The sequence below is a fragment of the Panthera tigris genome, chromosome B4 (assembly GCF_018350195.1).
Source record: "Panthera tigris isolate Pti1 chromosome B4, P.tigris_Pti1_mat1.1, whole genome shotgun sequence".
In the NCBI taxonomy this organism is placed as follows: domain Eukaryota; kingdom Metazoa; phylum Chordata; class Mammalia; order Carnivora; family Felidae; genus Panthera; species Panthera tigris.
The window spans coordinates 98,279,950-98,293,269 of record NC_056666.1 but is presented as its reverse complement, the minus strand read 5'-3'; the positions used below and the strand labels follow the sequence as shown (position 1 = coordinate 98,293,269).

Here is a 13,320-nt window from a genome sequence, read left to right as displayed (position 1 = left end):
TCAGTCATTAAAATAAGTTTCATCTTTAGCATGTCTAAGAATTTTTAGATTTTTAGAAATGTAAAAAATTGTAGTAGTGATGAACCTCACATCTTGAAGTCAGCCATATACAGTGCTGAGGTAGTCATTTTGGGAGATCTTAGGCTAGGTGAAATACTTCATAAGTGTCACTTAATTACTATCCCTCTGGCTTAGAAAGAGAAATACCAAGACCCTAGAAAATTACCATCAGAAACAAAGACTTTTAAAACTTATTTTACAAAAAATTATCAATCTGAGAGAGTTGTGTTTGTTTTAATGCTGTTTTAAGAATTAGAAATGCAGGGGTGCCTAGATGCCCTGGGTGCCTTAAGCATCTGACTTCGGCTCAAGTCATGATCTCATGGTTCCTGGATACAGGCCCTGCCTTGGGCTCTGTGCTGACAGCTCAGAACCTGGAGCCTGCTTTGGATTCTGTGTCTCCCCCGGTCTCTGCCCTTTCCCCCACTGGTGCACGCTCTCTCTCTCTCTCAAAAAGAAACATATAAAAATAAGTAAATAATTGGAAATGCAAATAAAGTGCCTGACCCAAAGTAGTCTCACAATAAGTGGTAGCTATTAACTGCCACTCCCGGCTGTCAAGGACCATGTATTTTCGTATTTGGATCTCTTCCCAACGCCTACTACTTATTTGCGGATCGTAAAGATATTTATCGGATAAATGAGTGAATGACATCAGGAACAGGCCAGTTGCACTCTGTGGCCAAATCCTGGAGTCCGGGATCCTAAATTAGACAGTGGGGCAGAAAGAACACTCTGGGTAAGAAGGCCTCCAACTTGCCCATAGTGCTGAACTACAATTCCCAGCATGCAACCAAACGCCGTGGTTGCAGTGCATCCCAGAAAATAAATCTCCGGCTTTCCATTGGCCACGCAGGAGAAACGCTTGTAGTTTGCACAAATACGCGCGCTCTAGCGTACGTACGCACGGAGATTGCGCAGATCTCCCGTCTGAGCTCTGCGGAACTCATTTTGAAAACATTTTCAAGACTAAAATCCGGTAGGATTTAAAAACAGTTCCACTTCCGGTAACACCGGAAGCAATTTGAAGATGGCGTCCTCCTCTTCAAGCGGGCAAGCCAACGCGGAGGGGAAAAGTGAATTTCGTAGCAAGAAGCCGAAGCCGGAGAACCGAGGTGAGGTTGAGGGAGAACCGAAGCCTGATATTTGGGTATTGAGTTGCGATTGTTTTCTTTGGCTGTCTGGGGACGTGTAACGCTACCTTGAGTCTGCTTTGTGAAGTTGAGTACCTATCATTGCTGACGACTGGCGATGTTGGCCAGGCCTGCGGGACCGACTGGCGGGTATGGTGCCAGCCACGTGTTCCTGACCGCTTTTGCTAGAGGCCTTTCAAAGTGAAGATATTACAGAGTTTGTTTTCTGTAAAATGAGGAGGATTAAGAAATTGTGGAGGGCGCTGCGGGACCTTATACTTGCTTTAAGGCGGGGGCTGCAAGTTGACAAAATGAGGGGTGGAATGAAGTAGGTATAGGAGGGCCTTATGTATGTTATTGAATGCCGATAAAGGAAGCGTCTGATGTACAAGTGGCTGATAATGAAGCAGCTGATAATGAAGGAGTGAGACAGACATAGAGATACGGAGCAGGAGGTATCTGGCGTGTTCTTAACGCTAGTTTGCCTGTTAGTGAAGAAATTTTGGAACATTTATCATTATTCCTCTTGGTCAGATGGCTAAAATATTAGACGGCACAGCTCGCACTGTGTCTTCACAGACTTTAGACCGCCTTACTTTTAAATTGCCGTCTTGCTTTGTAGTCTGTTTTCATACATTTTCTACAGTATGAAGGACAGGAAGAGGGGATAGGGAAGTAGCTCAAGACCTGAGCAACCAATCTTGTTTTAAGTGTTCAAAACCTTGGACTGTCCTTCTGTAGGCATTAGGGAGGTATTAAAGGAGTTTTGTTGCTGTTTTTAATTACGCAACGTACACGGAGTACTGTATGTGTACAGCTTGAAGAATAAAACCTACACGTTCTGGAGAAAGAACCATTACGCAGAAGCAGCATCACCATAATCCAAACCCCTCTAGCAGCACCTCTCAGATCATATTCTTTGCCCTTACAGGACGTGAAGTGACCATTCTGAATCGTGTTAGCAGTTTCTGTTCTCTTCGTAATCTTTCCAACTATGCACAAAATGGTTTGGCTTTGTCAGTTTTTGAATTTTATATGAATGCAAGAGGGCTGTAGACATTGTTCACATTGTTCTTAGGCTTAACTTTGTTTTTCTTATTCAGTCAAGAAGATACTGATAGCTGTAGTTTATTCTTTTCATTTGCTGTTGACATTTCCTTCTGTGAACATACACATACCTGTATTTTCAGTCTACTGTTGGTGGACATTTGGATTGTTCGCATTGTTTGCTATTATAAGCAGTGCTCCTATAAACATCTTTTATGTCTCGCCTAATTTGCATGTTGAAGAGTTTTTCCAGATTATGTACATGGAATTGGAATCCGTGAAGGTTAGGGTATGTGGAGGTAATACTAGATCTTTCTCAAAGGGGTTGTGCCAGTTTACGCTCCCACTAGCAGTGGATGAGAGTTGTCATTGCTCTACGTCCCACACGAACACTTGATATTATCTGAATTTCAAATTTTTGTCATTGTGGTAAGTATGAAATGGTGTCTGGCTGGGGTTTTAATTTGAACTTTCCTTATTACACATCTTTTTACGTTTCGGGGCTATTTACACCCACTCTATCGTGAAACTCCTGTATATTTCTTTGGCCAGTTTTTTGTTTGTTTAATTTGTAGCTGTTTAATTTATTTTTTGTTTAATCTGTAGCTGTCAAAATGTTTAAACCAGGTAGGGACTTGGGAAGATAATACATTTTAAGTAATCACAGTTGTAGAATTTGAGGTTTTGTTTTTGTTTTTATTGTTGTTGTTGTTGTTTAGGATATTGGGAAGTGAATAATATATGAAGACTAATTCTCTGTGATTTGAACCAGAAATAGCAAAGTAGATACGAGTATTAGAAACGAAGCAAGTTTATGTGTGGTGGAGAACATGAACTACGTAGGCCCTTTTCTCAGACTTAGTGTGCATAAGAATCTCCTAGTGAGATTATTAAAACACAGATTCTTGGGCCTCATCCCAGAGATTCAGAATTGTTAGGTCTGAGCTGGAGCCCAAGAACTGGACATTTTTTAAAGTTTATTTATTTATTTTGAGAGAGAGAGACAGAGAGAGAACCAGCGAGGGAGGGGCAGAGAGAGGAGGACAGAGGATCTGAAGCAGGCTCCATGCTAATAACAGAGAGCCTGATGTGGGGCTCTAACTCTGGAACCATGAGACCATGATGTGAGTCGGAGGCTTAACCAACTGAGCAACCCAGGGGCCCCAAGAATTGCATTTTTGACAAACCCCTAGTTTATGCTGATGCTGCAGGCCTGTGGTTCATAATTTCGAGTAGTACTAAATTAAAGCATAGCTGTTAGATTTAAGAGATTGCTAAAATCCAGGACCAGGAGTTTTAATAAATGATGTGGGAGATCATTTATGGCGTTTAGGAGGCATTTTGTTTTATTGATAGGAGACCTAGACTGTATCACCTTTGCGTCCCCTTAGGCAAGTCACTAATATTTTCGGACTGAATGTCTTTTATAAAATGACAGTTGTCATGAAAGGTGTACAGAAATAGGCATATGAAACCCCTTTGGGAAGCCTAAAACTCTTTACTAGTGATTCGTACCTGAGAGTGTACCCTGGAATGTCAGCTTTTAAGTTTTACATGTGCACAAACACAAACATATGCATATACACGCACATATGCAGGCTCCAGTTCAGGAAAGTCTGAAAGATTATTTATATTGAAAATAGTGTTGTAAACAGAGTTGTATTTGAATCTTCAACTCTAAGATAGTGTAGTGCAATAGAAGTTTCTTGAGGACCCCAGTGTCTGTCAGGCATATGCTAATTACCGTGGCTCCAAAGAGGGTCCCTGCCCTTAAGGACCTTTGTCTTATGAGGCTGAAGTATTTACACATAATTTTAATACAGTGTGTTGGTAATAATGACAGGGGCATGATCTTTATTGAATAATCTAAAAAGCATGGGGACAGGAACTACAAGGAGAATAATTGGAAGCATGTAAATGTGTGCATGTAAGTGTTCAAAAAGTGTCCAAAAGAAGGGTAAAATTTTATGTGTACGTTTCTTCCCCTCTTTAGATGAATCAGAACTCCTCACTGTTCCTGATGGTTGGAAAGAACCAGCTTTTTCCAAAGAGGACAATCCCAGAGGACTCTTGGAGGAGAGCAGTTTTGCAACTTTGTTCCCAAAATACAGAGAGGCTTACTTGAAAGAGTGCTGGCCATTGGTACAGAAAGCCTTGAATGAACATGTATGCACATTTTATACATTTCTTTGAGATTTTGCCCTTATACCTTTACTTTCAAACAAGTATGGATGCCGATGGACTTTTTTATAAAGTAGTAGCATAACTGGTTAATTTAGTTCCTTTGGTATTTTAAACAGCCTGGATAGAAGCTTTATTCTTATAATCCATTTGTTTTTAATTTTGTAATGCATTACTTTGAAATAGTCACATACCTTTAAAATTTTAGGGATCTCCTGGACTGTCTGAAAGTCACCTGTGACCTCCAGGTTTCAGGATGCCTGTTGTATACTGTGATTAGTTGCCATGTTTCTGTATGGTTAGAGTTGAGGCATGTTTCTGGATGATTGCTTAATTTTCATTTTATTTTTTTATTTAAAAAAAAAATTTTTTTTTTAACGTTTATTTATTTTTGAGACAGAGAGAGACAGAGCATGAACGGGGGAGGGTCAGAGAAAGAGGGAGACAGAGAATCCGAAACAGGCTCCAGGCTCTGAGTAGTCAGCACAGAACCCGACGCGGGGCTCGAACTCACGGACAGTGAGATCGTGACCTGAGCTGAAGTCGGACGCTCAACCGACTGAGCCACCCAGGCGCCCCTTAATTTTCATTTTAAATGCAAGACGAGGATGTGGCCAACTTTCCCCTAGTTGTTGCCGCTGCCATGCCCCTCGAGCAGTGTATTTGCTTTTGTTTTTCAAACTGGATTGAAATCTGTTAGTGGAGCAACAAGTCCATTTAGTGGATATAACGAGCCTTTAAAAAGAAAAAGAATGTATCATATGTGGGTAAGGGTAAATACCATTTTGTACAGCTTTTGGCTCACTTACGTGTGTGTGGGGGCACATGTGCACACACCAGGTTGGGACATATGATGTAGTTCTCAACCATGTGACTGTTCTGGAGTTGTTTGTGCCCATTAAGTATTGGGGTGCTTCAGAAAACAGCAAGCATTTTACAGTGGTCTGCATCTGAGATTGAACTCTCGTAAACTCAGAGACCTGACCTTATGTTGAATTGTTCATCACTCACTATGTTGAAATACTCTTCAGAGGATGCTCTCAGTCAGAAATAGCATTTTAATTTGCTTTGTCAAATTCTGGCTGTTCATACTAAGATGAACGCATATATTCATGCATAATGTTCCAATGATTGCTTCCTTCTCAGTGTGTGAGGATTTGTTTTTAGTTTGTATTTAGCCAGTACAAACCAGCTAGAAAAAAAAGTTTGAAAGAGAAAGTCCATTCTCACCCTAAGGAGCAGATCTACCGATCAGAGCTGGGTCCAAGATAGGGAAGCTATATGTAGCTTTACATTTTTACCTTGGCTCTTCATTTGCCTTGATACACATTTTTTAGACTAGAAATAGTCTTTATTCCAATAAGGACAAAGTATTCTAAAGCCAAGTAAGTATAAATGGTTTCAGGTGCCAGAGTCTCTAACATTTTGAAATATGAAAGTAATCAAGTATTAATTATTTATATCAACTCCCCAGCTTCCTCACAGAGGGAGTTGATAGAATTTGAGAGAGCTTAATGTATAGTAATTAATAGTTTGATTAGGATAGGCTCTCTGGTTATCTAAGATCGAATTGATTTTTAGACAGTTGTGTATTTGCTCTTTCCTTGTTGCAGCACATTAATGCAACCCTGGACCTGATCGAGGGCAGCATGACTGTCTGTACAACAAAGAAGACTTTTGATCCGTATATCATCATTAGGGCCAGAGACCTAATAAAACTTTTAGCAAGGAGCGTTTCATTTGAACAGGTAAATTTAGAATTCCAAAACCTTTGTTTTGTTTGCATCAACATCAGAGACAACATATAACACTGCATGCCTCCCTCTTAGAGTTTTCATTTTTCGGCTTAGATTTCATTAGCCTGGGCCTTGAAAATGAATTTATTTGTAAAGAATGTTGATGGAGTATTTTCTTTATTTTCCCAAAGGCAGTACGAATTCTTCAGGATGATGTTGCATGTGACATCATTAAAATAGGTTCTTTAGTAAGAAATAAAGAAAGATTTGTAAAAAGAAGACAACGTCTCATTGGTCCCAAAGGATCTACATTGAAGGTATTTTTTATCAGTGGAAAACTTAAGTGTCTTCCTCTGTCATTAGTTTTCCAGTGTACTGAACTTCAACTTACTGTTCTTTTGGTAACAGGCTTTGGAACTCTTAACAAACTGTTACATTATGGTTCAGGGAAACACAGTTTCAGCCATTGGACCTTTTAGTGGCTTAAAAGAGGTGAGAACCATTTACTATCTTTAGTTAATTTTCAGCAGAGAACAAATTAAGTAATTTGGTTATAATACTTCATTGGATAATATATTGTTTTGCAATTGTTATTCTTTTTTAGAATGTCCTTTGATTTACCATTAGTAAATAAATACTTTGTGCTTCATGTTATTTGAGGCAATCATCACTCTTAGATCCTAACATATTACGGCCAATCTTCGGCAACTAAAGAGGTATCCGTTTCTGAATTAGAAGGTCTGCACATCATCACTCTTTCCACTACAAGTTTTAAATGGGTATTTAAGATTTTAGTCTATAGCACATATGGGAGATACGTAATTACATGTGCTCAAATGATTGGAGAATTGAATAGTGATAATTGTTATTTGCAGTAACCTATATAAGCCAGTAGAGGTCAGATTCTAAATACACTTCTTTTCCTTTAAAATATATTTTGTTTTATTTGAATTTTAGTGTAATGTTTATTTAATGTATTGATGAACTTTTTTTTAACTTATCAAATTGAATGTTATGAGAAAATCTGTGGAGCAGATACACATTTCTGTTAACTCCGTTTGCTGTCTGCTGTGAAGTATTGTTCCCTTTCCAGGACTTTTATTAGCAATTCTGTTGAACATCTTTCTCATAAATTATCTGCCCTTTTCTCATGTGGCAGTAGGAACTTAAATATATTAAATACTGTGTAATTTTGTAAAATCTAAATATATTATTTAGTTTTCACAGCAAAGCTATAAAATTGTATTTCCATATTATTTACGTATTACAAATGAGAAAGCTGGAACAGGACAATTAAGTGACGTTCCCTTCCCATTATTTGAGGCCACATTTTCTGACTCTAAATCTAGCCTTCTCCCCTAAACTACACAGTTCCAAAATGTTGCTGTATTAATTCTATATGTTACATTTTAGCTGTAAAGTTGAGACACTTCATTGTATCTAAGAGAGTTTTACTGTTAGGAAGAATCTAGAAGTCACTCAGCAGTTGAAGGACCTCCTGTATTCAGTTTGGTAGCCGTTGCCTAGTCCGTAGGATATGTTGCAGTATATTAATCCCCTTCCATTTAGTTTATTAAAATCTTTGTAAGTGACTAATTGATTTTTCTTTGCAAATTTCAGGTACGAAAAGTAGTCCTAGATACTATGAAGAATATTCATCCAATTTATAACATTAAGGTGAGTGTTAATTATATATTATTATAACAGTGGTTGTCAGACTTATTTTAGCTACAGAAACCTTTCTTGAAATTAAATCTTCTATGGAAGCCTAATGCACAAAACAGATGAACAGAACTATTTGGGGTAGATTAGAGATAGTTCAGCCTACTCAACTCTACCCAGTCCTGTTGTTACATCTTTGGAGGCTTAGGTCTCTGGCCTACAGTCTGAAAACTGTTGAAGGGGATACTCAAACACATGACATAGTTCTTATACGGAGGAAATAAGCTTCATAGAAATGGTCGTAGATGATAAATATCAGATTTTCTTGGATTATGGGCTTATTACTATATTTAAAGATGTGATCTTTCAGTATCCTGCCTTTTTCTGTTAAATAGAGTCTGGAATATTTCAGATTGGATTAAAACTTTTTTTCTTAATTTAACAGTCAAAATTATAAACTCTCTGAGAGAGATCTGTTACATCCCTGTGCGCACAGGATTCGTGATGGTACTTGGAAATTTAATCATGCTGTAAGGGACTATGAGGGGTATTTATTAAGCAGTCCACTTAAATTTGATGAAGTTAAGTCACTCTTAGGGGTGCCTGGCATGGTTCAGTTGGTTAACCATCCAACTTTGGCTCAGGTCATGATCTCAGGGTTCGTGGGTTCAAGCCCCGCGTTGAGCTCTGTGCTGAGAGCTCAGGCCCTGGAGCCTGCTTCAGATTCTGTGTCTCCCTGTCTCTGCCCCTCCCCTGCTCGTGCTCGCTCACTCTCTCTCTCTCTCTCTCTCACACTCTCAAAAATAAATAAGCACTTAAAAGAATAAAAAATACATATATTTAAGAAGTCACTAGTAAATTGGGGTGAAGGAATGATTTTGAGTTACTTTGGGACATTAAAAATAGAGCTAGTTTTGTATCTGATACCTGGTTTCCTTCCTTGGATGTTCCAATGTGTGCAGAAGTCAATGGAGTGGGAGAAATGGGTTTTGTCTGATCATGAGAAAGTTTACTTTTTTCTTTTCCTGTGATAATTAAAGTACTACCAAAAGCTTCCTGCTTTCAGGGGACATTACTAATTAACTCTCCCTGCTACTATTAAAGTTGAATTTTAAGGGTTTTAATGAATTAATGGTTGAAAAGCTGAATTAGATTAGTCTCATTTTCATCTCAATTATTTTAACAGTTCTGCATTTCTTTTTTTTTAATAAAAAAAAATGTGTATTCATTTTTGAGGGGGAAAGCGCAAGTCGGGGGGGAGGGTGCAGAGAGAGAGAGGGAGACAGAGGATCTGAAGCAGGTTCTGTGCTGATAGCAGTGAGCCCGATGCAGGGCTCGAACTCACGAACTGTGAGATCGTGACCTGAGCTGAAGTTGGACACTCAACCGACTGAGCCACCCAGCTGTCCATAAAGCTTTTTTAAAATTTTTTAAAAACTGGTTCTGCATTTCTTAATCTAAATTTCTAATGGTTTTCTGAAGCTTACTTTTAGATTACTTATTTTTTTATGGAATTGGTTTGCTCCTGTGGAGATTAAGAACTCCTCTTTTTAATTTTGTTATTTATAGGAACAGTATTTATAATGTCTTGGTTTGACAAATATATGGCTTATAAAATTAAAAATTCTTACTTTGTTCATATATTGTCATGACTAAAGACCTTAATGATTAAACGAGAGTTGGCAAAAGATTCTGAATTAAGATCACAAAGTTGGGAAAGATTTTTGCCACAGTTCAAGCACAAAAATGTGAATAAACGCAAGGAACCAAAGAAGAAAACTGTCAAGAAAGAGTATACACCCTTCCCGCCACCACAGCCAGAAAGTCAGGTCAGTATTAAATGTTGAATTTCTTCACATGACGGGGGAAACCATTTTAATCTGTTTTGTCAGAAACTTCATGGAGAGTAATTTAGGTGGACTTTCTGTATGTGAGTGTGTATGTGTTTGGGTGCGTATAGGTATAAGAAACTAAAGGTAAGTGTAAATAGGCTTATTTTGAGCTGAGTGCGTGGGGTGGAGTGGCGGCTTCACGGTATGAGTGGTTGGTGTCACTTGTGTCCCTGCAGCCATTCCAGTCCCTGCACTTCCCATGGATACACACATTTAATGATTTAACCCTTAATGCTCTCACTCTGCGTCAGCACCATTCTTAGGACCACATGCTATGTGACTGCTCAGTTTTGAAGTCTTTAACTGATAATATCTATCCTTTTTCTAAATTATGAATGTCTCTCATTTTAGCAGCTGTTTTCTGGCTCCTTTTTTTTCCCCAAATTTCCTTTTCTATCTTGACCATCACTGTTTCCTTCATACTGCCTTTTCCTTCTATCATAGTTGTCCAGCAAAACCCTCAAACTTAATCAGTTCTAAAATTTGTTTTCTTTCCCATAATGTGGCTACTGAACACAGCTGGAAAAAGTCTTCTCTTTGGACTCTATCCACTATAAATTCACGTTTCCAGCCTCAGATAGGTCCTCACCGTTGTCTGGTAGTTCTGTGCATCCTCTTAATTCTTGAAGCACCCCTCCCACTCCTAGCTGATGACCCTGCATTTCAGTTTATGGAAGTATTTAAGACCATCAGGTGAGAACTCCTTCAACTTCCTTTTCTCTCACCTGTAATTTTTTTTTTTTCCCCATCTGCACCCAGTCCTTTCTTTACCTGTTCTTTGAATTCTGTCTTCACCTGTCTCCTAAGGGATCTTACTTCATAATTCACTCTCTTGGCTATATCTTAAAGTCTTTCCTCTCTACTAGTTCTTTGTTCTCAGCATGTAGACACATTCCCTTCTGTGTTGAAACAGCCTGCTGTATATTCCATGAACACATCACCTCCTTTCCTATCCCTGTGCTTTTTGCATGTGTTTCCTTTAGCTTAGAGTATATTTCCTTTTCATGTCACTGCCTTTATGAATTAGTCAGATTTTTGACTTCACTGTCTTCACCTCAAGGACACTGTGCCTTTTTTAGGAAATGATTTCTCATCTACCTTATTTCTCATGTAATTGTAAATACTGATTTCAACAGATTGATAAAGAATTGGCTAGTGGTGAATACTTTCTGAAGGCAAGTCAAAAGAAGCGACAGAAAATGGAAGCCATAAAGGTAAGACTCTGTCTAGCTCACAACATTGATAGTACAATTCACAGAAACTTAAATTCCTACTTAACTATAAATTGTGTTCTCTAATGTATTTTTTTTTATTAATAACGCAGGCTAAACAAGCAGAAGCTCTCAGTAAGAGACAAGAGGAAAGAAACAAAGCTTTTATTCCACCTAAAGAAAAACCAGTTGTGAAACCGAAGGAAGGTAAGTGCTCGTTTTCCAATTCTTGATGTGATATGAAAGTCTGTTTTTGAAAAGTAAACCCATATGAATTTGTCTGAATCTCTTTGAATGCTAACTAAAGAAATAACCATCTTTCATCAGTTCTCTTGCTGCTTCATTAATCATTAATCCTAGGGACAGGAGACCACTGAAGTGTTTTATAATTTATTAGCAGCTGATGCCTATTTCAGAGTCTCCAGATTGACAGTCCTCTCCTAACCTCTGATCGTGCTGGAGGAGGACTCTTCATTGTGAAAGCTCTAAACCAGGGCAGTGAATCCTCTGTAGAGATCAAAGTTACGAAAGCAATGAGGTCCCCAAGCTCTGTTATCATACCTCTCAGAAAGAGCTTATCAGAAGTTATGCTTTTCTTCTCTTTACTTATGTGATCTGTGGCTTAAAGTTTGATTCCTATATTATTAACGACGGATTTCTGATCACCTTGGGCTAAAGGACACCATCAAAGTAGTAGGAAGGTCTTAGGGGCTGTTAAAAAGACACTCTGTGAAAACAGTGTTCTATCTTCTCTTCTCCATTCCTAGTCTCATTTGATCCATCCTGCCCTCTTCTGTGTTCTCTTTCCCACTAGTAACACCTGTACTCTTCCCTAAGTAATTTTCCAAAGTAGCCAGTGGCACAGTGAGGGGAGGGAAGTCACTGGCATTGTTGTACATGACCTATTGGTCAAGACCAGACATGACGTTACTATTTTAGTTTCCTGCTTTAAAAATACTGTATTCTTCTATGTACGTCACTGGTTATATAAAAGTTAAAAATGTCATAAGCATTAGAATTTGCAGTTTGCTCAGCCTGTGAGTTTTCTGCTTAGGACGTTGTTCAGTAGCCAGTTTAATCTCAGTTTATGATGATTTAAAATGTAGCTGTTTCACTGTAGTGGAGGCTTTAAGTCTCTGCTCCTCAAGTTGCTGGGAAGTTTGTCTGATGATATTTTAGCTGGTGATTCTCTTATGCTCTGAACACTGTCCTTTACATGGTGAGGAAAAGTTGCATTTTTGTCTCCTCCTTTGTCTTTGTTGTTCAGGCTTTTGGCATTGATGGTTGGATTCTGTTAGGAGGATCTCCAAATATGCTCAGATTATTGTCTTTATTACCAAAATCTTGTTAAATGAAATACTACTAGTCATTCATTGAACTAATACTTGGAAAACTTTATTTTTGAGTTTTTATGTGTGGTATTGAAGTAGATTTGACCTAAAGCTTCATGATTAGTTAATTAAAATTATTCAAGCTGGAAGGGCTATGTGGTAATATTCTTATTGAAATATAATTTCAAAGTATTTTAGTGTGCAGAATTGGAAATTGGCGTATTAATGAGTACTCTAAAGTTCCAAAATATGGGAAAGAATATAAGTAAAAATAATCCAATCTCAAGTACAATTTAGGGGGAAAAATGAAGTTTTAATATTGTTGAATTCAGTGATTTGTTCAGCTAAACTATAATGCCATTTTCATGTGTACTTTCATTAATGTACTTATAAAGGAATTTATTTTATGATTTTTTTCTCTTAAATGTCTAACATTCCTTTAGGCAGGTGCTTTATATTTTACAACATGACCTTTCACTTATTACAGTACTCTGAAGTTACTATACCAAATACATATTCTTTATGTTTTATTTGGTAAAGCATAAAGAATTACATATGTTGTTTTTAATTTGTCTAGCTTCTACCGAAAATAAAATTGATGTGGCCGCCATCAAGGAAAAGGTTAAGAAAGCAAAGAATAAGAAACTGGGAGCTCTTTCAGCTGAAGAAGTTAAGCTTAAAATGGAAACAGATGAAAAAAAAAAGAAGAAGAAAAAGTAACACTAAATAAACCCCCTGAACTAGAACTCATTAAGCTATCTCCTTTTGTAAAGGATTTTGAGATACTAGGATGTTCGTAGCCTTATGTGTGAGAAGAATACCCTGATCATATTTTTCTAGTTTGTGTCATTCTTCAACTCAGTGTTTATATAAACAGCTGTTTCTTTATAAATATAAATTATTGTATTCTCTGTGTGTGAGTTTTTAATTTTAATGCTGCATAGTGGTATGTATGTCCTTGTATACCATGCACCTTTTCTGTTTTGGCATGTTTTGCCTAAGCATATAAGTTGCCTAAGCATATAAGGTGTAATTTTTTAGGTTGTTGATATAATGATCTTTTTAGA

The 13,320-nt window shown here is 37.8% G+C and overlaps 2 protein-coding genes across 4 annotated transcripts in view; one reads left to right on the top strand and one right to left on the bottom strand.

Moving 5' to 3' along the window:
- Window positions 1-13,320, bottom strand: part of GLIPR1 (GLI pathogenesis related 1) — a 71,416-nt gene that overhangs the window by 5,988 nt on the left and 52,108 nt on the right. The window contains exon 7 of one of the 3 annotated variants that reach the window (XM_042992775.1): window positions 4,952-5,156. The exons of the other annotated variants lie outside the window; for them this stretch is intronic. Coding sequence (XP_042848709.1) covers window positions 5,098-5,156 — 59 coding nt within the window. The 3' untranslated portion in view covers window positions 4,952-5,097. Of the gene's footprint in view, window positions 1-4,951; window positions 5,157-13,320 lie in introns of those variants that run through there. 3 annotated transcript variants of the gene reach the window in all.
- KRR1 (KRR1 small subunit processome component homolog) lies at window positions 489-13,159 on the top strand. The gene is made up of 10 exons (XM_007088755.3): window positions 489-1,175; window positions 4,234-4,406; window positions 6,035-6,169; window positions 6,349-6,474; window positions 6,566-6,649; window positions 7,778-7,834; window positions 9,478-9,648; window positions 10,848-10,925; window positions 11,036-11,129; window positions 12,831-13,159. The coding sequence occupies exons 1-10, from the start codon at window positions 1,091-1,093 to the stop codon at window positions 12,971-12,973; spliced, it is 1,146 nt and encodes a 381-aa protein (XP_007088817.1). The 5' UTR covers window positions 489-1,090; the 3' UTR covers window positions 12,974-13,159.

Coding starts and splice junctions, on each gene's coding strand:
- KRR1 (XM_007088755.3), top strand. CDS start 1,091: ATGGCGTCCTCCTCTTCAAGCGGGCAAGCCAACGCGGAGGGGAAAAGT. Junction 1,176..4,233: donor GCCGAAGCCGGAGAACCGAG/GTGAGGTTGAGG, acceptor TCCCCTCTTTAG/ATGAATCAGAACTCCTCACT. Junction 6,475..6,565: donor CCAAAGGATCTACATTGAAG/GTATTTTTTATC, acceptor TTTTGGTAACAG/GCTTTGGAACTCTTAACAAA.